This window comes from Anthonomus grandis, chromosome 9 (assembly GCF_022605725.1).
Source record: "Anthonomus grandis grandis chromosome 9, icAntGran1.3, whole genome shotgun sequence".
NCBI classification, from domain to species: Eukaryota; Metazoa; Arthropoda; class Insecta; order Coleoptera; family Curculionidae; genus Anthonomus; species Anthonomus grandis.
The window spans coordinates 30638812-30665600 of record NC_065554.1 but is presented as its reverse complement, the minus strand read 5'-3'; the positions used below and the strand labels follow the sequence as shown (position 1 = coordinate 30665600).

At 32.4% G+C, this 26789-nt stretch overlaps 2 protein-coding genes across 2 annotated transcripts in view; one reads left to right on the top strand and one right to left on the bottom strand.

The window, feature by feature from the left end:
- The window catches only part of LOC126740542 (uncharacterized), a 43209-nt gene that overhangs the window by 7590 nt on the left and 8830 nt on the right, over positions 1–26789 (bottom strand). Inside the window, exons 3-5 of the mRNA XM_050446623.1 lie at positions 24802–25041; positions 15951–16127; positions 15756–15893 (exon numbers count right to left, since the gene is read on the bottom strand). Coding sequence (XP_050302580.1) covers positions 15756–15893; positions 15951–16127; positions 24802–25041 — 555 coding nt within the window. The remainder of the gene's footprint in view (positions 1–15755; positions 15894–15950; positions 16128–24801; positions 25042–26789) is intronic.
- LOC126740541 (uncharacterized) overlaps positions 1–26789 on the top strand; it is a 104541-nt gene that overhangs the window by 70363 nt on the left and 7389 nt on the right. The window lies entirely within an intron of this gene.

Below are 26789 nucleotides of genomic sequence, written 5' to 3'. Positions count from 1 at the left end.
TAAGTATATTGTATATTAAATGGTGATAAACCATGTTGCCCCCCCCAGGAATGAATCCTGGATACGCCACTGGCTGGATATATTCTTAAATTGAGAAGTGGACCTTACTATAAACCCGAGGGATTTTAAGGCTGAACCAGTGACCTGTGCTACATGCTGGTTGAATGTGAGCCTCTTATCTACTTCACTGAAGAACAGTCTAGCAACTGAGAACCACTCAATGTATATGGGTATAAAGTCTCTTCATGAAAAATGGAAATTGTAATTTTTTTACATTTGTCATAGTTTAGGGGTAGTTTATTTCTTTCACACCATTCAAAGACCCTATTCATGTCCTCTTGCAGCTTCAAGCAGTCCAGCATAGTACGAATGATACGAAACAACTTCAGATCATCAGCGAATAAAAGACAGAAACTCTCCATACAATCAACTAAATCATTAATAAATAGATCGAACAGCATTGGGGCGAGGTTACTGCCTTGGGGCGCACCACTCGAAGCCACGTAATACTCAGACCCAAAACCATTAAATTCAACATACTGAAGCCTGCCAGTCAGATATGAGATGAAGAACTCCACCAGACAAGGATGAAATCCAGCCGAAGCCAGCTTCCGTGCCAGCAAACCGTGATCCAGCCGATCAAAAGTCTTCGAGAAGTCTGTGTACAGCACATCCAACTGGCTTTTCTGATTTATAGCTAGATATGCTGTTTCCAAGCAACAAGCCATATTAGTGACAATAGATCTTTTCTGAAAGAAACCATGCTGCTTTTCTGTAATTATGTGCTTAATTTGAGTAGACAATTTATCGTGCAGACATATCTCAAAGGCCTTCGAAAAATTAGAGAGCATTGACACCGGTCTGTAGTTCTCTATTCTGCCATGGTCGCCACTCTTAAACACTGGACATATTTTAGCCTTTTTCCACTCTTCCGGAAATGTATTGGTCTCGAGTGATAAGTTGAAGATTTGTAAGAGTGGTACAGCCAGGGCCGATGCACAGTCACGCAAAAGAAATGAAGGTATTTGGTCAGGACCCGCAGTTTCTTTGTTTTTTAACTTCTGTAAAGCTTTTCTTACATCTGCCTCAACAAAAGATTGGACCAAAATGTTGTCTGAACCATATATATCAGATTCTTTGGGCTGAGCAATAGAGGACTCAACATAAACACTCCTGAAAAAATCAGAAAAAGCATTTACAATACTTTTAGGACCCACAACAGTGGTATCTTTATAGCTCATAGAACCTATAGCCCAATATATAATATATTCTTTAACTTATTCATTACCTTTCATCAATAATATTATTAATAAGAATGGAATATTAATTTTGTTATATTTTATCAATATTGCAAATTCAATATAAAATATAGCAGCAATATAAATGAAAGATATAAGTAATATTACGTGAGTATTACTACAATACAGCACATACATTAATGCAATATTGCAGATGTAATATTTCTGCAATATAATTTGCCAACAGGGTAGATTCTGATATACTGAAACGAACCAGAAACTCACTGAAGGATCCTGATGCATTTCTGGAGTTATTAGAGGCCAAAGAACTTGAAAATCGCGTTAATTCATCTTGGTTTTACGTCTTAAATGAGGTCCAAGGAGTCCCTTCTCTAAATTAAATAGTACTTGTCAGACTAAATAAAAAGTAGCTTAAAGCTATACTCTTAAACTCTTAACCTTTAGAAAAAAAACTTAACCTAAAGAAAAACTAAATAAACCTATTTGGATAAGGAGCCTTATACCTGAGATTACAAGCAGGTATTAATTGACTTGGTTTAAACAAGAAAAATACTGTATAATGCAATAATTCAAACAGGACCTAACTAACATCTCTGTAACAGTATATTAAAATGTTTCTACAAATTTAAAAAAGAGAATTGACAACATTCACGTCTAAAACTTTCATATTTTCAGAAAGTGGAATTGTTTATTTAATTGAATATGAACGTTGTCTACATAAATTTTTGTCACTCCTTGACTAGAACATAATAATACCATTTTGGTCTTATTAGGGTTAATGATGAAGTTATGTTTTTTAAAGAACTGTTGTTCCCTATGTTAACGGTTTTTGACATAATATGATAATAATGTATAGTTTGGGTGTCATCAGCATTTTGAGGGAATTCAAAATTACTCACAATATTTAATAAAGTATACAGGGTGATTCAAAATTGAGTGCAAAGATTTCAAGGGCGGATTTACCAGAAGGTATATAAACGTCCTAACTTGCTTCGTTTTCTAGTAAGTTTTTTAAAAAAATCGTTTTTTTTTAAACAATTATTCAAAATCCTTTCTGCGAATTTCCATAAAATTTGGTAGGCTTATTTGTCATCATAAAAACCCTCATTTGGTGGGATAAAAATAAATTTAATAATTCCAGTGGCGTTTCAGGGGGCTACCTACTCGATACTTATAGGTAAAATTATGGTATGCCACCGCTTTTTTGACAATTTAATTTTTTTTTTTACATTAAGCGGTCAATAATGTAACTTTCTTGCCTCTTGAGCCTTACTCGTATCTAGCTTTGTTTCCAGAAAAAAATCAAAATCTGTGCCTGAGATTATTGAGATTCATTTAATTTTTTTTCAAAATTTAACTTAGCTTAAGTAACAAATACATACAAAAGCAGATTTTCATAATAAAAAAAAAAATATTAAAAAAGTTTTACACTCTGTATCTAGAAAACGAAACAAGTTAGGACATACGTTTATATGAAAAAAAAATTCTTATTTTTAGCTGGTAAATACGCCCTTGAAATCTTTGCACTCAATTTTGAATCACCCTGTATATTGGGAAAAGTAACAGACGTAGGATTGACCCTTGGAATAGGATAAATTATAGACTGCCATCATGCTCTGGTAAAGCTTTTTAAACAATTAGTAATCATATGGGTAATATGATCAAACTTCTTAAAGAAAATTTCTGAAAGGCAAATATAAAACTCTGGGGTTTGATCTCGAAAAACGACTGATTAATGAATGAATTCCATCGATTGGAACTTCTGACAATGCCAAAAGTTCACTTTACAATCTTGATAGATTTCTGGAGCCTTACCAAGTGTTATCAGAATCCAAAAAACTTGGGAGATGTCAATAAATTATCTTTCTTCCACATTTGTAGATTAGGTTTTAAGATGTTAGCATATCTCAGCCTGCTCTTAAAGAAACAAAAAATTTCCTTGCAAAATATCCACTGACCACGTAAGCCCTGCGAGGCAATTTAGGCAACTCAAAATTCACTCTAAGAAAACGACTGATTAATAAATGAATTTTCTACGTTTGAGGTAATAAAAGAATCAGAATTTTTCTGAAACTTCACCTAGAATTATCAGAGGCAAGTTCATCTTAGTTTTACATTATGCTCTAGGAGAAAACAGTTACACTCATACAATACAGGTCTGTCTCTTGGGTGCGCAAATAAGAATGTTCAGTACATAAAAATACATTTTCCTTTCCAGTGAACAGTGTAAATGGGCAATCAGGGAACCGGTGAAGCATTCTTGTTTTCTGTTTAATTTACTTATATGGTTTTGCAAGAATTTTTCATCGAAGCATACAGTAGCATAGTGAGTGATTTTGATGAATTACAAGTTGCGACTCGTAGGAGCATGATAGAAGAATGTTTTGTAAGACTCCATCCAAACAAGAAAAGAAGAAGATGGACTTTATGTGTTATTACAACTGCAAGTACTTAAACCAGAGTAAGCAAGATTGAGTTCAATAAGTTTGGGTAGAGGGAAGCATCATTTGCCAATCTTGACCTGAGCAGATCATTTGTCCTTTTTATCTAAAGAAAATATAGAATTTCCTTGCATACCAAACGTGTAATTAAATTTGCTTTAATTTGAAGGAGTATTTTAGAAATAATTTTAGTTTTTAGAAACGTGCACCAAATTTCAAATAATAAAAAAGTTATTAACATTAACACCCTGAATTTTGAAAACGAAGCGTTTCTCGATATATGTATGGTTATTAAGAAAATTAAGGCATATTTTGAATACAGGTTTAACTGCCTGGAAGAAATCATATAAATAACTTCAAATGTTGCAAAAGATGTCAAATGTTTCAAATTTGTAGAAAAAAAAAGAAAATTCAAAGTTTTCGTAATAGAAAATGAGTACAACTGCCTGGAAGAAACCATAAAAAAAACTGTTAAAGTTTGGACTGTATGTAAAGTGCCTATTGCCAATACATCATTAGATTGTTTTATATTTCTTAATAATTATTAAATTGCATTATTGAACCCTATTTGGCAGACACGTACGTACGTACAAACACATACTTTCGCTTTCATCTCTCCCTATACGCAATAGTTATGTATTTATTATAATAATCAATTTGTAAAATCAAACGGTGTATAGCATTTTTGCAATGAAAATTATTGGAACGTGACAATATAAATTAATTACATTTTAGTGCATGATGTGACGAAATGCTCCTTGCGCTTCCTTTCCTTTTTAGTGTGCATAGACAAGGTTTTTCTTTAATATTGCGTCAAAATTCAGGTATGTACGTGTTATTTGGACAAAATTAAGCAATAAAGTTTTCATAAAGATTTTGAGCTATAGGGTGGTAAAGTTTTAACAAAAAAAACTGTTTTTTTATTTCGATTAACTTTAATACTCTTGTAGATATTTTTCTAAAAATTATTACAATTATGTCAATTTGTTGAGGAATAAATTCAAAGGTAAATAAAAAATGTGCATAGCCGAATATTATATTTAAATCTTGTTGCATTTTTCGTATACAACACCAAGCAAAACAATGAACTACCATATATAATTGGTTTATATCATTTACATAATCAAAAAATGAATTATATAAAATCTTTATAACAGTTTACAGACATTTTATGGTTAATTGGCAAAAAAATAATAGAAAATCAATTATATCGGTTCTTCTGTATTAAATAGTGACACAGATTCCGTTTCTAATTTAAATCAAACGATCGATCAAGCGAGATCTATCATCATAAGATACTGTTATTGTTTTTATTAGCGGTATTGGAATTGGTGGAACGTTGACGACGACAAAAAAAAGAAATTCTTTTAAAACGTCCCATAAACATCATAATAATTTCGATTTATTTTTTTGACGATTTGTAGCCACAATTCCCACTAATGTACTACTTTAGAACCATTAAAAATATCGTTTTTTTTTAGCTAAATATTTCAAGAAAAGGAGCGAGGTCTTACTCGACTAGTATATACAGTGAGAGACAAAAGTATTGGCACATATTGATTTTTATTAAAATTCGTATCTGTCCTCTTTAAGCTACTAGACCTATTACATTTAAATGTTTTCTAATTTAAAGTGTATACCCAAGAGCATTCGTTTCTTAATATTTAATACAAATTTAATAAATAAAGGCTTTACAAAAGAACCCATATTAAAATTCTATCAAAAATCCCATGGACAAAAGTATTGGCACACATGTTTACAAAGTGTTTAAAAATAGGTGCCTTGTATGTGAGAATTTTGAAGCAGTTTTTTTACATTCTTTACCACAATATTTATACAAGTTCCTGCAACAGTGCGTCGGTCTTCCATAAAGCCTAAAAAAATAAGGTTAAAAAATTCTAACCTCTTAAAAAAATGTTGGGACCTGATAGCGCATATCTGGAAAATATTTTGACGTATACAGGGTGCTTCAAAAAAGTAGAGCGATATAAGCAGCATTTTTTTTAATGGAATGCCATTCTTTTTATTTTATTTTTAAGACCGCCTTAGGCTACCTAGTATATGCGCTAAATATGGCTGCTTTGTCATGCGCAGTTTGACTGCAATAATTTTTTTATAAAAAAAATCTAAAAATCATTACATCATTTAATTTCATCTTGATACTTGAAATGTTAATTCAATGTCAATATTGGACTTAATTGGGATTCTAGAAGAATGGAGAATTACTTTGACTTAAATTGTTTCCTTCTATCATATACGGGGTGTTCGTAGTTAGCAATCATATTTTACGAATTTCAAAGCTCATGAACTAATACATGAACATTTTTTATTATGTAAACATATTAGCTATCTTTAGTCGTTTTTAAAATATTCACGATAATAATTAAACAAGCATATTAAAAATATCATTTATCATTTTATTATTATTACATTAAGTGTTCAATATGTCCTCGGTTTTGTTCAAAACATAAATTAATACGTTCCTGAAAACTTCTTTCTATTTCATGTAGCATTTGTGGAGTTACTTGAGCAAACGCATCCCGTATTCTCTGCTCCATATCTACTGCCGTTGTAGGTGGATTTCTACTACCTATAAACAATTTCTTTTACAAAACCCCATAAAAAAAATCTAATTTTGTTAGGTCAGGTGATCTGGGTGGCCAATTAATAGGTCCATTCCTTCCAATCCATTTTTCTTCAAAGGTTACATTTAAATATTCAGTGACATTTCGAGAAAAATGTGGAGGAGCTCCGTCCTGTTGAAACCACATTCGGTTTCTAGTAATTAATGGAACATTTGCAAGTAATCTAGGCAGTTCATTTTGTAAAAATTGAAGGTACATTTCTCCATTGAGATCACCATTAAAAAAATACGGACCGATAATGGTGCTTCCAATAATTCCACCCCACACATTTAATGACCACCTATGCTGGTAGTCGATCTGCCGCATAAAATGGGGATTTTCGGATGAATAATAATGAAAGTTATGTCTATTTACTGATCGGTTTTTATGAAATGTTGCCTCATCCGTAAATAGGACATAAAAAAATGTGGATTGGAAACGTGAAAATTGTATATCCCTATCAAAAAGTGCTTAATGTTCATTGATGTGGTATGGATGAAAATGATTTCTTTTTAAAATTCGTTGCACTGATCTTTCACTTATTCCAACTGCTGCTCCGATATTTGACTGACTTAGGTGAGGATCTTCGGTTACCGTTAATAACACATTTAACTCTTGCTTCTGATTAGTAACAGGCCTCATTCTATTTTGCTTGGGGTAACAAATACTCCTTGTCTCCACAAATCTTGCTAGTAACCTTCTAAAAGATTTTTCTTCTGGACATCTTCTATCAGGATAGCGCGCCCCATACATTTGAGAGGGTAAGAGGTAATTCTTTTCAGATTCCCCCAATACAAATATCATGTCAACAAGTTCGTCTTTGCTAAAATGCATTTTATAAGTATGCAATATTCGTTCAGATTAGATTTCTGAAACAAAACTCCAAATTTCTTTTACAAACAAAGTTACGATAATTCAAATAACTGAATACTTAAGCTGATAATTAATACACATACAAAAATGATATTCTCACCAAAATGTCAAAAATTTATCTAGAGAAACAGGTGAAATATTTTGCTTGGCAACAAAAAAGGTATTAAAATACCTATTTCCAGAATGCAGGTTTCCTGGTTCTTATTTAAACATTTTATTATCTACGGATAATTGTCGTGAATATTTTAAAAACAACTAAAGATAGCTAATATGTTTATATAATAAAAAAATGTTCATGTATTAAATCTTCATTAAATGGATAAAAAATATACATGGTGTTCCATTTAAAAAAAGTGAGAAATGGAGCTTTGAAATTCGTAAAATATGATTGCCAACTACGAACACCCTGTATATGACAGAAGGAAACAATTTGAATCAAAGTAATTCTCCATTCTTCTAGAATCCCAAATAAGTCCAATATTGACATTGAATTAACATTTCTAGTATCAAGATGAAATTAAATGATGTAATGATTTTTAGATTTTTTTTTTTTTTAAAATTATTGCAGTCAAATTGCGCATCACAAAGCAGCCATATTTAGCGCATTTACTAGGTAGCCTAAGGCGGTCTTAAAAATAAAATAAAAAGAATGGCATTCCATTTTAAAAAAATGCTGCTTATATCGCTCTACTTTTTTGAAGCACCCTGTATACGTCAAAATATTTTCCAGATATGCGCTATCAGGTCCCAAAAAATTTTTTAAGAGGTTAGAAAATTTTAATCTAATTTTTTTTGGCTTTATGGAAGAACGACGCACTGTTGCAGGACCCTGTATAAAGTAAAATATTTCTTTAGGTTTGGTGCTTATTTTAAGTGCATACATTGCAAATATGGGTCGCAAAGGCCAAGAAACGACGGAATTCGAGCGAAAATTAATTGTACAGCAGCAAAAAGAGGGTAAATCGTATTCAGCGATTGCCCAAATTGTGAAGAAAAGTCGATTTACTGTGCGTAGTATCTTAAAAAGGTTTGAAACTGCAGAAAATGTCAAAAATAAGCCTATGAAACTAGACGTCCGCCAAAGTTAACGGAGAGGCAAGAAAGAAATATTGTGAATAAAACTAAGCAAAATCCTCGATCTAGCGCTTCTGAAATTGCGGATATATTAAAGAAGATAGCATCAACGTGAGCTCAAAAACAGTACGAAGAGTTCTTCATAGAGCTGGATATAGTCTTGAGTTTAGTTGTGGGATGGGATCGAAGGAAATCCATCGATTCCATCCCACAACTAAACTCAAGATTTCAAACCTATAGGATCGCAACTAGAATTTATTGCTGGATATAGTGCCAGAGTAGCTCGGAATAAACCATTTATTAATAAGGTTAACAAAAAAAAGCGTCTTGAATTTGCGAATGCACACTTTCATCAAGATAATATATTTTGAGACAAAGTAATATTCTCTGATGAAAGTAAATTCAACATTTTTCATTCAGATGGGAAAGTAACTGTATGGAGGAAGCCCAATTGTGAACTAGATGCACAAAGACTGTGAAACATGGTGGTGGTCGTGTACTAGTGTGGGGCTGTATGTCATCGGAAGGGGTCGGAAATCTGGTTTTTATAAACGGATTATGGGCAAAAATGTATATTATAGTCGAGCAGTGGAATGCGTTTAATGTCCCTCATACTTTAATACACCTCCTCAATCTCCAGATGTCAAACCGATCGAAAATCTTTGGAGTGAGCTAGGAAAACGAATAAGGAAACACCATATTTCCAGTAAGGAAGAGCCTCAACGTGTTTTGCTGCAAGAATGGAATAGTTCTGAGCCTTCCTATACGCAAAAGCTGAGACTCACTCATATTATAAAAAGAAAAGGAAGTCCTACAAAATATTAGAACTGGGATTAAATTTTATTTTTATTTGGTGTGCCAATAGTTATGTCCATTTTAAATAGAATGCAATTTTTATATTTTTTTGTTATGCTCTCGTTATGCTTAAGGAAATCTGTTTTATTCTTCATTATTATTATTATTGTACTAAATCTTTTATATGTTTTTAGTTAGATAGTTATTATTGGGTTACATAAATATAGTAAACATTTATAAATTACTTTATAAAATTATGGTGTGCCAATACTTTTGTCCCTCACTATATAAAGAATTAAACAATACTACAACGATCATGGTGACAACATGTCTAGCCTACACGAATGACGTACCTTTTATCGGTTTTGTTTTGTATAATTTCTCTTAGCTCATAAAAATGCCAGAGGCATAAGTAAAAGTTTATAAATATTTAGCGAGTCAACAACCGAAAAAACTTGATGTGCCGCGTCAAAAAAAACGCGCGTCTGTAACCCAGATTTGAGAACACCTTTCGATTTTATTGAAGCAACAAATATAACAACTCACTGTGTATCTTGTATAGAATTGTCCATATAAATTCCATACTTCACGTTTATGAGAAAAAAAACTACATGATGCATATTATGTGATCTCGATCTGAAGGTATCTTTACTCACGTTGGAATAAATTTTACACCTATGGTGGTTACGCATTTTATTCATATTACAGAGAGCCGAGCCCCTATTGCATACTTATCTTAAATACCATATAACTGAACCAGATCCAAGTGGCCCTCTGATAAAGGGTTTTGCTCACGAGTAGAGGTCTGTTAGTTTACATCGCAGTATTATGGCCGAGTAATGACAAGTGTTTTTTTGGGTATTTTTGAAACTTTAAAATTTTAAAATGTTTTAAAAAAAGTCGTGAACTAATTAGCAACTTATTACTTTACTACTTACAAGTTACTTTACAATAATGTTTCTTTAAATGTAAATACTAATCTACCCAAAATAAGACCCTCAAAAAAAGAAACCGAAACAGAAGCATCAAAAGTCTCATTTGCTGAAAACTAACATTAATCATAATATGAAGGCAAATGCGGTTTCTACATTAAAAATAACTAACAAAACATTTGTTGAATATATCGACATGCAAGGACGTAAAGAGTCTCTCCATAAAGAACGAACACAAAAGCGGTTTTCTTTGGAGAAAATTTCGCAACAATCAAAAAGTGATAAGTCAACCCATCAGATCGGTTAGGATTGAATTTTTTATTAGAAAAATACGTCACTACAGAAAAGAAAAGCGCGACATAATACACACGGACGAAATTTATACAGACACCTTATTATAGTGCACGCAAGTGGTGAAAATGGATTTGTTCCAAGTGACATGAACTACGAAAATTATAAAAAGTGGGCCACGAAGAATCTTATTAAATACTCAAATATTTATTTCCATAGACTCGTACAAATGTGTATCGGATAATGTCAAAAAATAAAAACTTTTAAAAGGCCAGACGAGAAAAAACAATAAAAAATCTACAATTAATTAAAAACTAGGAATATAAGAAAACTAGAGCTTTTAACAAATATGAATTATGGGAGCAAAGACGAGACGTTGCAATTTAAATATTCTGTTACTGTATAAAAGAATTTTTTAATTAAAATTCCTTTCAATGAAGCTTTAAAATTATTAACCTTCTCAGTTTTTTTTTTATTTCAATGGGAAGATTATTGTATAATTTTATTGGTAAAACTACTAGGCTGTTTGCCACTTTGGTTAATTTATGTTTGGGTAAATCCCAATTTAAGTTAACCCTGAGTTCTTAATGGATACCTCTAGACAAAGAATAGTCAGACAGGTTACGCTTTATATGCATGACCGAGTTGAAAATAAATAGGCAAGGAAATGGCATAATTTTCCAATCTGGAAAGAGAGTGTTGTCTTGACAAGTGACTATGATAATGACTACAAGAAAATGTATAAGGCTTAAACAAAATGGTTCTAATTATTTTTTTCTGGGATGTAAGAACTTCACTACTTCTAGAACAGTTATGCCATTATGACAAACATGACTGGACATAATAAAGAAGTATCAGGCCAATATCGCTTTTATTACGTAACTGCCAGATCACATAGGCATAAATTGATAATTTCCTTAAAACCATATCCACATGATAAGACTAACTAAGATGTTCATCGATTAATACTCCCAAGTACTGGACAACCTTATTTTGTTCTATGGTTTTGTTATGTATTTTAACAAGCAGTTAAAAACCACCCTAAACTTGATATGAAATTTAGTGGAAAAATTGGTAAAATTCCCTATTTTCCAGCCAAGAATTATATGGAAAATCGTTGTTGCATACAGGCGGCTATATATGGTTTGAATATAATGAATAGTATACCATTTTAAGACGATCCAGAATGTTCCTGGAACATAAAATTTGGTAGGAAGTGAAAAAAACGACCTTTGGATTATGTGCATAAATAACCATTTATTGAATCCAGAAATGACAAACAATCGCTATAAAATGCTGCATTTCGTCTGCGAACAGACAATCAGAGAAAGACAGACTTATGTCAGAAACAATGTAGGAGAGAGAGATATTGCTAGTAACCTTGCAGCCAATCTCTCACAAAAAATAGATCCCAGGAGCTATCTCAGCAATGTGGTAGTAGCCGAATCTTTCTTTTTTGTCCCCACAAGTGAAGAAGAGCTTAAACAGTTAATGGTTAATATTACGAATAAGAATTCATCAGATTGGAATGGGCTTTCTCTTAAAATATTTTCTGTTTTACCTCTTGTTGCTTTGCAAGTCTTGGCCGAGTCAATTAACTTTTCATTTATGTCTGGAGTTTTCCCAGAGTGCTTAAAAAGAGCAATGATTGTTCCTCTTTACAAGGGTGGCGATCGCGACTGTCTCTCGCGAAGCGTTATTGCCTACTTTAGCCAAGATAGTGGAACGGCACGTTAAGGTGAGGATGGTTTCATTATTAAGTAAGTTTGGCCTATTGAGTCTTCAGCAGTTTGGCTTTCGTGAGTCTGTGGGCACAAATGATGCTATCTTTAGCTTTCTAGAGCACCTGTACAACCGACTGAATGTTGGTGAAGTTGCAGCAGCGGTATTCTGTGACTTGTCCAAGGCATTTGACTGCGTGAGTCACAGAGTGCTGCTGATGAAACTGGAGCTCTATGGTTTCAGAGGAACTGCCTTTTAGTGGTTTCGTTCCTACTTCAAATCGTGTCCAGGCTGTCAAATTTAATGGTGGTATCTCTAAGGAACTTAATATGAATGTGGGTGTTCTGCAAGGATCAGTACTTGGTCCTTTACTTTTTCTCATTTATGTGAACGATCTGCCACAACTGCAGGTAACTGGAAAATTTACATTGTTTGCTGATGATACCACCATCCTCTGACACGACTCCGATGTTTCTCAAATGGAGGCCAATATACGTGCAGATTTGTTAAAAATAAAAGACTGTGTGTGATGCAAATTTTTTGACATTTAATGTTTCTTAAACAAATTTCCTTAGTTTTAAAAATAATACAAATGATATATGTTTGAATAATGAAGCGATCACCATGCCACCGTTCAGTAAGTTTTTGGGTCTTTCCATAGACAAGTTCCCTAAATTTGAAGACCATATTGTGAATGTATGTAAAAAAGTCTCATCAGGCTGCTACGCCCTAAGGGTTATTGCCACCAGTCTTAATTTCTCCATCGCCAGATCTGCCTACTTCGCGATTATCGGGTCGCACCTTCGATATGGAATTTGCTTTCGGGGTTCATGTTCAAATTCTTTTTGTTTTTTTTTTGTTAAACAGTTTTTGACTCATTAAGCACTAGGCTGTCCCTGCTACTGATACTCATCATTCGGTCAACTACCCCGGTTGAACCTCTAGATAGTTCTTCTAAGTCACTACTCGACGTTGATATAACAACATCATCTGCAAACGCCGCTATATAATTGCCAGGGAAATTCGTCCAAGATGCTATCAAAAAGTTTAATGAGCTATGCTAATAATTATTCCAAATTTAAAACCAAAAGCTGTGGTTGCAATCGATAACTGTGTCAAGGAAAACGGAAATGCAAAAATGGGATTGCATATACATAAATGAATCTATGTTAAAGTCAAAATTATATAAAATAATAAGGCTTAACAAATCAAAGTAGAAAATTTTATGACGTGTTATGTTTACCACCATATCATCTAGATCTAGAGCCAATCGAGTTTGTTTGGGCTGAATTAAAGAGATATATGGCAAACAAAAATAATATCTATATTTCAAAAAACCATCAGTAGTTTTTTATTTTTAATAATTGAACTTTAAGTAATAATTACACAGTTTATTTTTGCAAGTCTATGTACCGAAATAATATTTTATGTAAAAATAGAAATTCAATTATTTTTACAAAGGAAAGCTCGAATAATAGCGGAATAATTCCGGAGTGATCTTATATACTTCTTTAGCTATCTTTTGTGCGCAAACTTACAGGAAGATTTACACATTGGGGGATTTAAAAAACAGATTTCTAGCACCTTCAATATTTGAAAGTTGACATGGGTTTGCTTAGTTTTATGCAAATTGATCTTTACTGTGAAGTGTGTGGATGGCTTCTAAAGGCCTGGTGATGCTCTAATTAGAGCGAAACACGTGTAGCCCGTTTAATTACTTGTTGTGAAACCGTGACTTTGTGTTTTTATTTGTTTTTCGTCAAGTTAGTATAATACTCGGGAGCAACCTACATTTTAACTCTCATATCACAAAGGAATACAGAAAGCATACATTTGATGAGAAAAAGATTGATAAGGCGCACAATTAATACAGTTCTTTTCTCAGGGTACTTCATTTAGAAACAATCAAAAAGGAAGGCAGACAGATGACCATTCTGAAAAACACCCGATTTAATTATTATAAGTTTTTTATTTTAACTGCTTGTGTTCGATTCCTAAGGAAGCCACCAAATCACCACAAATTCTCAATATCACAAGTTTGGAGAGTCAAAATCAGCCTTGTCAAAGATTTTGGAGATATCGGTAAATTGAATCAAACTGTCTTCAAAGCCTCCAACAAAGCATGTTCATATTACAAAAGATTGATAACGGTGAATAGACCCTCTTTCTCAACCAATTCGCTTCCTCTATTATTGCATAGAACAAATTCTACTTTATGTATTCAAAAAACCAAAAAACACTGCTGGTATAGATCGCATGATAGTCATCAATCTCATCTACTTATAGATAATTACAAAACTAAGACAGGCTTGGGTTGTGGCATAAGTAAAATGCAAGTTTTAGGAACTATACCAAGTATTCTTTAAATAGAAATATAACAGCATAACCCTGATTTTCTGGACTGAATTCCTAGATCTCTCCTCAGCGATACTGTTACCCTCGTTGATTTGATGTGGTGATGACGAGCTGAAGGTGGCTTCTCTCCTCTTTCAATTAAGACTCATGTGTATGTGGATCAGCTTTTTATTGATGTAGATGAATCAGAAAGTGATACAAATTTGAAACAAAATAGTGAATTGTCTGGAATAAAGGAAATACATGAGGAGGATTATGGATCATGAAACTTAACTGTCGAAGAGCACAAAACTTATCTTAATTTGTAAATTTGACTTTAAAGGGTGTAGGTCCTTTTAATCTTACTTGAAGGAGCTAAATATTAAGCCTTTTTTTTTTTTTTGTAATAGTTTCATCAACAAAATTGAATTTGAATGCTTGGATCTGATTAAATTTTAATCAGCTCTTCATCTGTTTTTTTTTGGTTTAACAGATTTAGAATTGATACTATTAAAATGTATTGTTTAAATGCTTTCATCGGTTATGGTTTTAACGTTATACAATATTTCAGGTTAGGAATCCAAATAATTATAAATTATAAGTATTTTTTTTAAATAGGACAGGGTTATTTAAAAAGGGTTTTTTGAAGAAAATAATTGCATAAAAAAAATGTTTTTTTTAAAAATTATAGGTGATAAAAAATTTATAGTTTTTGTATCTATACTTTTCTCATATTACCTTAAGTCATTTAAAAACCTTTATTTTATTTCAAAACGTAATAAATAAAACATCACTCGTGTTTATTATTAATGTTTGATATTAAGGACGTAATATCAAGCAATTTAAAAACAATCGGGCTGCAATAATTGAATTTTATTTTCTTTAATAGACATTGTATTTACTTTAAGATGTGCCTAAAAAATACGAAAAGTCGAAAATTTCTCGGTTAAAGTATACCGAGTGTAAACTTAGTCAAAACTTTTTTTTCGTCTGCGCATTTCATCGGTCACTTGGATATGGTTGAGTTGTACCTTTGCAGATAAATGTGTGCGTTGGTTACTCCAAATGGGTTGAATTACGTTATGCGTATAATAAAATTCACTAATAATATGTTAATGATTTCATTGAAACTGATGTATATATTTAAATGAAAAATCGTGTCCTATATAGTCTGATTATCGTTTGAGCCTACATAAACCATTTTTTAATAAATAATCAATACATATGTTTAAGATACGCATACAACAAACCGTCAGAGAAAGTCATACTTTTATTTGTTCTAAGAATGTTATTTTCTTCTTCAAACCTGTACGATGCCTACGTGAAGTAGGTAAGCGAAAATGTAATATTACACTTTAAGCAACGAGAGGGATGGAATAGCAAACAATAAATTAGATTGCATGAATTTACCTTAGTACTTCGTCTTCCCAAAGTAGAGGAGGGAGCCACCACATAAATTTGCGATGCAGGTACTGATGCTGGGGATCCATGTTTCTCCATTAACCATGAACTGACTAAAGCGTGGCTTCGGTGTACGTTCAGATTGTCCTGCGGTAGCAATTAAAATTAACAACTGTGTTTTTATAAGTAGATTATCCTATATACCTGATAAAAATCTTCATTTTTCCTAAAGCACGGGCAAATCTCCCTGGAACTTCTATAGGAAGCCACTGCGGCAGTAATACATTCCAAACTAGAGACCAATATAAGGCCTATGTTAAAAAGTATACCTTTGTAGTTTTGCGGTATTTCACTGGTAATTTTTTCGAATGTTGTCATATTCTGAAACAATTTATATGCAAGTAATGTATGCAAATTAATTCTATTACAAACAAATGCCATAAAAACAAGAAATTATGATTTCATTAGCATTTTCTTACTGAAAGAATGTTTCACGTGGTCACGTGCTTATGATGTTTTGAACGTGATGAAGCCACGTGAATATTTAAACATTTATGTTGTTTTCTGTGTTCTTATTAATAATAAATAGTAAATTATATTGATATTTGAGTATTAAGCATTATAGTATATAATATACAATGTATTCAACCGATTACAGAGACGATATGACAAGTATGGTACAGAAATGATCAATATTCAGATTGAACCATGAACGGCTCTCATATAGTGCAACTACACTTGTGCGTCTCAAAATGTAGGGTTGAATTAGAGAATTTCAAATTGTACATGCGTCAACTGAAATTTTGTGGTATTTATGGATATTTATCCATCAAATACATCCCATTACAGACATCTCTAGGTTAGTAATTTCATATAAATTCAGGATAACGTGGTAAGTAACGTAATAATGCTCCCCTTTCGTTTATCAGTGATTTTCTCAAAAACGCTTAATTATATCGAAAAAATGCAGGAGACAAACATTTTAGATTTTTTTATGGATAACAAGATGGTGCTGCTGGATTTTTAACTTATTTATAGGAAACATCATTTACGGGCTTTCGGGAGGGTAAGCTCCCTTGAATCCTCCTTCAAAAATTGGATTTACATCATTTTTGAAATGGAAAATAAAAAGAGCACCCAAAGTATAAAGACATGCAAATTTTCAGAAGAATTGATGCCTAATTGTAGTTACAGTTCCATGTCCAGTATGCTTTTTCCTTGAAAAATTGACAAAGCATGTAACCCGTGTACTTCTACCGCGAATAATTGACGTAGCATGTAGTCAATGTGTCTAAATCACCAAAATATTGACAAAGCATGTAACCAGTGTGCTTTTACCTTGAATAATTAACTTAGGACGTAGCCAATGTGCCTAAACCCCAAAATATTGACATAGCATATAACCAGTGTACTTTTTCCTTGAAAAATTGACAAATCATGTAACTAACCAGTGTGCTTTTACCCTGAATTTTAGACTTAGAGGAATGGTTTTTAGTGGGTCGGGGCTGGAAAAAGCCTTAACCCCACACTACCCTAGGCTGGCCTGGGGTGTTTGTTTGCAAGAAAAGAAAAAAAAAAGATGGTAAGTATATTTAAGTTTCTGGAATAACACAATCACATCATTATTGAACTAATGAAAGGAACTGTTCTCAACTAAATTGCTGGTAAAAACGAGTAACAAGTCTTAGCTCATTCCATTCATAAACTCAAGATCAAAAGACTTTTTTCAAAAAACAACACAAACCCTGTATAATAATTTCTGAATATTTAAGTTAAGGCATTTATTTCTGTTTAAATGACAACCTTTTTGGTAATTTTCAGATAGTTAAAGTCGATTCTGTTTTGTTTCCAGACAGTTGAAGTGTTTTTTTTTTCATTTTTAACTGCCTGGAAGAATAAACTAAATATTTTATTAATTTTTCCAGAGGCCTTTAATCAGCGTCAATTTTTGCAGTTTGGACAATTTTTTGGTCTCAGCTGCCTTCGTTATTATATCCTATTTTAAAATTTTCTTGAGTTTATTTTCGCGAATCCATTCAATCAACGTCATCATAAACTAATACCGCTTCATTTTCAATTTATATAATTGGCAACTTGGACAATCGATCTAGACGCATATTTGATCTCAAGTAAGATTTAATTATATTGAGTTTAGATGCTACGGATAAAGTAAAAATTTGAAAGCGGTTAATTCGCTTTTAATCCAAAGGACGAAGCTAACAGTAATATTCCCTTAGGACTGACTTTAATTTATCTTCATTTCTTTTTGCTATTTTAAACAGAACAATAACAACTTTTGAATCTTTAAACACTTCCTTTCCGTTCATTTGAGTCAGAAAATTGCAAGTTTCTTCTATTAAAGGTGCAAAGAAAACCGAAATGTCTTTTCATTTCTCTTATAGTTAAAAAATAATTTAAAAACGCAACAATAAGATTATTTAAACTATTTATTAGAAAACTTGAATCACAGAGACTTGTTTTCCATTTTTGCAGATGGTCCTTCAAAGTTTTCAAGTAACGTCAGCGTAATCTGCACTTTATCAATTATTTGAAGTATCTTTCTCCAGAAGAATGGAAGAACAGTTTGTGTATTCCGTAACTTCTCAAGGGTCTTTTGTAGTTGATCAAGTTGAGTTAATAAACTCTTTATTGCTATTATATTGGCACTACATTTAATATCAGACCGGCACTTGTATGTATTGTATTTTTTATGAATTTTTTGAGGACGTCCATCGACGATTTATTCAACTGCGCTAAAAAATTACTTGAATATAATAATAATTACATGCGGATTGACACAAGCGTCACGAACTCTCACTAATTTGGAATATATCATTCATTCTTTTCTGGAGTGTACCTGCCATAGTTGCTTGATTATTTCATAATTGGCCCCTGCAATCGCATCTATATCTAAGCCGTCTTTTTTTAGCCTTTCTAGAATGACATTTGTCATGGATGTCGCCTCCTCATGGACACAAAATCTCAATGATTTTCACCTAATTTGTTCCCACATATCGAATGATTTATTTTCTCTTAAGATTAAAAGAAATGCTGAAATACTTTGCATTTGTCATCGATGATAAGGGCAGACTTCCTAACTTTGTTCCTGAATGCTAACCTAAAGGGCCTAAACAAAATGGAATAACTGACTTTCACTATCTAAAATATACAAAAACCCGCTTTAATCATCTGGAAGTAACTGAAAACTGACTTCAACTGCCTGGAAGTAAATGAAAACTGACTGAGTCCTTATTTTAAGCAATCAATTCACGATGTCTTCTTAGAACTAAATTTTGTTGTAGAGACTGTGACGGCTTTGTCAAATAATCAGTCAGTCTCCTTGAAGATCAAGAAAAAAGAAATTCCCTTACTCATGGAGTAATGGAGAAAACAAAAGAACAGTTCCTCAACATACAAAGGCAAATTCAAGAAAGTCAAACAAAAAGTATTGACTTTGAGAAATGCAAGAAATAGAAGTTTTGCAAAGCAGATTCGATCAGTATAATTAATATGCATTCAGAAAGTTGAAATGTTGGAAAACTCGTAAATGATGCAGGAGAGCTGATCGTGGATAGAGAAGATATTAAAGAAAATTGAAAGAAGTATAAAGAACCTCCTATTTAGGCTGACTCTCGACCTAATATCATGAGAGAAAACGTTAAATCTTCCAGTAAAACTCTAAAGGAAGAAAAGGCCCCAGGGACAGATTGAGCACATTCGGAATTCTCCAGGCATTTAGACGATGACATTTTTTTCAATAACATCTATGATACTAAGAACATCCCAAAAGAATTACTTATATCTGAATTTATAATGGTACCCAAGAAATAGGGTGTCTAAGCGTGTGGTGATTATAGAACAATTAGTCTTATGTGTGCATGCACACAGAAGGAAGTTGAATTGAGACGGACCTCCTTTTTCAGCCTATATAGTCAATACAAAATGAGATGAAACTAATTTTTTTTCACAAACAAATAATCGATGTTATAACACCCACTTAAATTTGAATTTATATTAATTCCCAAGAATTTCGTGACTGTTTCTCAAAATTACTCATTCAAGAATCTATAGGATCTGCAAGGAAAGTGTTTCATATAAACGATTTCAATTTATGAAGAGTACTTTTCTGTCTACAAGTATTGTTCCAACCAGAAGAAGTTCGATAGAATAAAACATGAAAAGATTATAGACTCCTTGATGAATACAGGAATGGGTGATAAAGATCTCTAAGGATCATTCGAAACTTTTACTGGAATGAATCAGCCACTATTTAGATTAATATGTAAGAGTAAATCTACACGGTAAATATTCTCCCAGGAGTCAGATAGGGCTGTATCCCGTTACCATTCATATTTAATATCTACTCAAAGAAAATGTTTAACCCCTTGAGACTTAACTTTTGAGACCCCTTGAAAAAAACGAATGAAGAGAAACCAGTACGCAAATGACTATGGTTTTCATTGATAACATGAACCAGTCACAAGAACTATTGAACAAAATGAAAGACGTCAGAAGTAAAAGCAGTTTCATGATAATCAGTAGAAAAACTGATGGAAGGTACGGCTTAACGATTAACAACACATCATTAAACAAAGTAGCGGAGTTCATTTATTGGGAACCAGAATAAAGAAAGCTAGGGTCGCCTGGACATAAACCGAGGCAATACCGTAGAAGATTATCATGGATGGACAGGATGACCAATAAGGCAGTAATGGACAGAATCAAGAAAGACTTTACAATTATGATCACTATCAAGAAAAAAAAGCTTGTGTACCTTGGACTTACCTTGTTCTTTATAGTGATAATACAAAAGTATCACCTTTAAAGTTAAAAGTATCTAGAATAATTACCAATATTCGATACGAATAAATACTTGAGGAAGAAAAAAGAATAAGTGATGTTCATTAGATCCGATTAACGTGATTTCATTTATACAAATTACGTGGAATTAAATTGCTAAACAATTCTATGTAAGTATGCATAAATATTGTATAGTATAAGTACTCCTATTTCAGATTCAAAAAAGGCATTTTCAGTATAAACTGGTTGTCCTTATTTATACTCGGCCAATAAATTATTCTTAAACGTAAATCTAATACGGTATTAATATACGTACTATCTATAAATAATTAGGAACTTTTAAGCATTCAATACCGAAGAACGAACCAACCCATTGAACAGGTCTCTTACTTTAGACTTTTAGATGAGATGATTATGAAATAGTCTTGGTATGTCAAGGATTACTAACGTATACACATATGTACATATACAGAGTGGTCCAGTTTAAACGTCATTAATTTTATTACGTATTTATTACGTTAATATTTAAAAAAAATATAAAACAATATTATCACAATATATAACACAAGGTATAACTAATTCTAGGGATGGAGACTATAAAATAAATAGGGCCAGTGTGTGTGTGATATTTAAAAGGAAAGATTAAAAAAGTCTTCTACTGTGTATAAAGGCTTTTCCAATAGTAAAGCTTTTAAGGCTTGGCGAAAACAGGAAAACGTTGTCATAGATTTAATCGTAAAAGGAAGATGATTGTGCATTTTTTTTGCTCTATAGAGTATAGAAGTTTTTACTAATTCCGACCATGGGGTTGGCAGATAAATATCATGATCTGCTTTTCTAAGTGGATAGTTATGAGAAGGCCTCTTTGGAAATTCTGACACATGCTTTCGGATTAAGCAAACAGATTCAAATACAAACAGTGAAGGAAGAGTGAATATTCTATGTTTTTTAAAGTATTCTTGGCAGTGAGCTGTACTGTCAAGTCCCAGTAAATAGCGTATCGCTCTCTTTTGCAACTTGAATACGCGCTCAAATTGAGTGGCACAGCATGAACCCCAGAATGGAATGGCGTAACGAAGAAGTGACTCAAAAAGGGCAAAATAAACTGAGTTAGATGTTAAAAAGCTTAATTCATTGGAAATAGATCTTATGGCAAAACATGCTGAGCTTAGCTTTGTGGATAAGGTGTCGATATGAGATTCCCATTTTAGAGAGCAATCTAAAATTAGTCTTGACAGATTCAACAAAATCCAAACTGGTATTTTGTAAAGTAAAAGGTTGAATGGTACTTTTATATGATACAATCTTGGTTCTAGAGATATTAAGGCATAGAAGATTGGAATCGCACCAGGACTTAATGGTAAGTAAATCGTTAGATATAGTTGCATGCAGAGACGTGATATCTGGAGTGCTCCAAGTAAAGCTGGTATCGTCGGCGAACAGACAAATTTTGCCGCTGATATCCAGATTGGCCACGTCATTAATAAATAGGAGAAACAAAATAGGGACTAAAACTGAACCTTGCGACACACCACATTCAATTGGTTGGCATGAAGATGTTGTCGTATCAACCTTCACGAGTTGACTTCTGAAACTAAGATATGACTTAAACCATTTGAGAGAAGATCCTCTAAACCCATAGTGTTATCCCCTCCTTTATGCAGTGGAATAATAATTGCAAGGTCTTAAGGCAGCTTGGAAAGATTCCCCTCTGAAATGACATGTTAATTAGATTCATCAAGTGACTTAAGGTGCAATCAGGCAGGTTTGCAAACATTTTGAGAGTTAGGCCATCTCTACCAGACGATGAATTATTTTTTATTTCGTTAGTTGTACTTCGAAGGTCGGTGAATGATACAGGGGTGAAAAAGAAACTGTGCAGATTACCATCAAAAAGATACGAAAGTGGATCGTGAGAAGGTGATATGGTGGTCATTAGGTTCTTAGCCACATTTACAAAGTAATTGTTAAGGTCTTCCGGTGAAGTAGTGATAGTGCTAAGCGAGGAAGATTTATTTCTCAATTCGTTAACAATAGACCATGTTTCTTTAGACACATTACCAGAATCGGTAAGCCTTTTGTTATAATAGGCATCCTTCGCAGCTTTTATTGTCTTGTGATAAACTCTTCTGAATCGCCTGACGTAATTGTGGAAAACGTCGCTGACGAAGAATTTTTTTAGATGCGAGAATGAGCGCATGTTTTTTGCTGATATACGTAAGCCACAAGTAGACCAAGGCTTATGATGTTTAATTTTTATAGGCTTCAAAGGAAAACACTTATCTGAAATATTTGATAAAGTCCTTGTAAATCTAGAAAACTCATCATCGATATTATCAGAAAGAAAATCCCAATTGCACTTAAGGCACTGATTCTTGAAATTTAATAAATTCTTGTCACCAAAAACACGGCCTAATCGACGTAAAGTATTTTTGTTTTTAGATTCCAAAGAAAATCTACAAATCACAGCTTCATGATCAGAAAACTCTGCATTTAAGACAGTACAATCAGCGAATGATGGAATAAATGATGACACAATGACGTCGATTGTGCTAGAACTATTTTTAGTTATTCTGGTTGGAGAGTTGATGTGCATTTCTAAACCCAATGAATCAAAAATTGACTGCAGAGACTCTTGAGCAGCACACACACTGGTGAAGTCACCATATAAAATCAATTTACTTTTTATAGGTAGGGATTCCAGCAAGCTCAGTAGTTTTTGGCAGAAGATCAGCACATTAGCGTCCGGTGATCGATAAATACAAATAATGTAAAGGTCAAGTAAAGCGATATGAACGATGGAAAATTCAAATTCTTTTTCAGATAATAAGATATCGAACTTAATAACCGCTACAAAGTCGCTGTTGGTAGACATAATTAGGGTGCCGCCTTGAGAAAAAATACTTCTATTGAACCTAGCAATTGTAGTATAATTTTGAATACAAATAGGTTCATCTATGTTTAACCAATGTTCGGTAATGGCGATAATTTCAGGAAATTTAAGTTCTTCTAATAGAAGGAATAAATCGTTGGTTTTGCGTCTTAGAAGAAATAGATTTTTATTACAAATTTTTTCTCAGAAATATTTAGTAACAAAGATAGAGGGTGTTAAAGTGAAAAATAATTATTTGTTTATTTATCATAACTTTTAAATTATCAGCTCAATTTTGATTAAATTTCACATGCAGGTTATTGTAGTGAATTGACAATTACCGATGAAGCCAATTTTCAAAAAAATTGCCAGTGGCGTAGTATACGGAGGGACTTGGTTCTTTGTTGCCTCAAATCTCCGAGGCGATAAAATATTTTTATTATTATAAGATGTCAACTGTTAGATTCTCCATTTAATTTGGAAAAAAAATTATGATCTAAGGCACTGTTTTTAAAATATCTAAATTTACTTGCAAAAATGTATAAAAAAAAAGAAATTGAGCTTTGATTTGTAAAAGTTGAATATAAAAGACGAGCGAAAGTTACCTCAAGTCATTATTTCATTTGACAGGTTTAATTTAAGATTCAAGCCTAATTTTCTTTGTTTTTTTTTTCAAAGTAACATTTTAACTAGCGTTTCTGTACAATGAAACTAAAATATTTTAAAAACAGTGCCTTAAATCATAATTTTGCAAGTTTAACTATTTTTTCCAAATTAAATGGAGAATCTAACAGTTGACTTCTTATAATAATAAAAATATTTTATCGCCTCGTAGATTTGAGGCAAAAAGGACCTCGTATGTTACGCCATTGGCAATTTAAAAAAAAAATGGCTTCATCAGTAATTGACAATTCAATAATATAACCTGCATTCGAAATTTAAATAAAATTGAGCTGGTAGTTTAAAAGTTATGATAAATAAACAGATAATTATTCTTAACACCCTGTATCTTTGTTATTAAATATTTCTAAGAAAAATTTTATAATGAAAGTCTATTTTTTTTTAAATTCTCTATCACGTATTTAAAATTAACGACGTTTAAACTGGACCACCCTGAATACGAGAAGATGCTTTAGAAAAGCATTTTAGTCGCATCAATAACGCACTGATTAAATTAACATGTTTGATTTTTAATAGTTACTTTCACCGTCCACAGGTGTTTTATCTATGCATACACCACACCAGACAACAAGTAAAAGATAATCGTTAATTTCCTAATGTTCAACAATTTCTGGTTGGAAAGCGAAAGTTTTCGTTTTTGTTGTGCATATTTTACGGCGGCGCGGCGGCACTAATAGAAGCGATTATGAAATAAATACTTACTTGCACTTTTGCCATCCCTTCTCGGAATTCTTGACTGTTAAAGTCTCTGGTTAATCCGGTGCTGGCGATAAACACGACCAGTTGACTGACGGCGATGCTTATCAAACTGAGCGCCAAGAAGGTTGTGTGGGCCATTCGCTGCGCCGACTGTTTAAAAGGGCAAAAGTGTTTGGCGGATGCCAGGGTGCCGCTGATCCCGGTCGTCATCGCTAAAATGCCGCCCCAGATACCGCCACCAAGCTAGAAACAAAATTATTATTTATGCTAAAAAATGTGGAATTACTCGTGTAAAGTCAATATGAGTTTTAAAAGGATTTAAGCACAAGTTATCGTCACTACAATTTACAAAAAAAATCAACTGCACTGGTACTTTTGGATGTCTCGGACGCTTTTGATTGTAAACTACAGATGATTGTGGTTTCGCGAATATGTTAAGTTGTTGATTAAAAAGTCGCTTATAAAATTCAAAATTCTTTATAATAATCGTCATATTTTTCATTTAAAAATCCCTAAAAAATCCTTATTTTTGGTTTACACCAGGTGTACATTTTTGGTTGAACTTCAACTGCAAATATCGGATCAAAATGTCCGAGTGATATACGTTGAGGAATTTAATATTATTTTTCTCTTATTCACTTATAGTAATTATACACAATTTTTATTATTTCATAAAAAAATAAAACGTTTAAGTATGGTATATCATATATTATTGTAAGTACAAACAATGATTTTGCAAAAGAATTTCTTCCTGGTAAAGTATATGGGGTGGGTGGGGGGTGAAAGGGTAGTGTTTAGGTAAAATGGTTTTTTCTATACAAGACAAAAACCATTTTTTAATAAAACTACCCTTAGCCCCCCACCCACCCCACATACTTTACCAGTAAGAAATTATTTTAAAAAATCACTGTTTTTCAAAATAATAAGCATGAATAACAACTGGTTTTGTCATTAATATCATTCTAATAACACAGTTTTTTTTATTTAAATTTGTTATAATTATATATATGTTTATTAATGAATATTTAATATAAAAACAGTGATTTTTCAAAAGAATTTCTTACTGGTAAAATATGTGGGGTGGGTGGGGGGCTAAGGGTAGTCTTATTAAAAAACGATTTTTGTCTTTTACAACAAAATCAATAAATATATATTTAACGATAATATTTGACGTGTTGCTTGGGCTAATGCGATTTTATACTGTCTTTATTTAATGGCTCAAAATTGATAAGAAAAAGTATAATTTTAAGATTGTTCAGGTCATAATGGAGACATAAAGAGAATCATATACGAGCATATAAAAAAAGTCCATATTTTGTAAGAGAATGTGTATATAAACATTACAAAATGGGTAAGTCTTTATCTCTAAGAAAAATGCATCTAGGTCATTTAGTTAAATGTTTTATGCATTTTTGCTGTGTAAACAGCCATCATTAGATACCGAACATCACCAAAAACATATACGTTCAACAAACAAAATTCAAGAAAAAAAACTACTCGTTATCGGGAATAGTAACAACAAAGATTGTTGTTTTTGCTAAAAAATATGGAATTACTCCTATAAAGTCAATATGAGTTTTTTCAAAAGGATTTAAGCACAAGCAACTACAAGTTACGAAAGAAATTCAACTGCACTGGTACTTTTGGATTTCTCGAATGCTTTTGATACTACTTATCATGACCTTTTTTAAGAGTTAAATTATTATGGTTTTTTTTAAATCAGTCAGCACTAGACTTCTAAATTCTTATTTTAAAAAGAGATCTCAAAAATATGTCTGGGTTGCTCCAAGAGTTTATTTGTGACCCAATACTTCTTATTATTCACGCTTTTGATTTACTGAATAGAACACTTTAAAGTATTGTAAACTACCGATGATTGTGGTTTGTGGCGAATATGTTAAGTGGTTGATTGAAAAGTCGTTTATAAGTTTCAAAATTCTATATAATAATCGCCGTATTTTAAATTTCCATTTAAAAATCCCTAGTCTTAT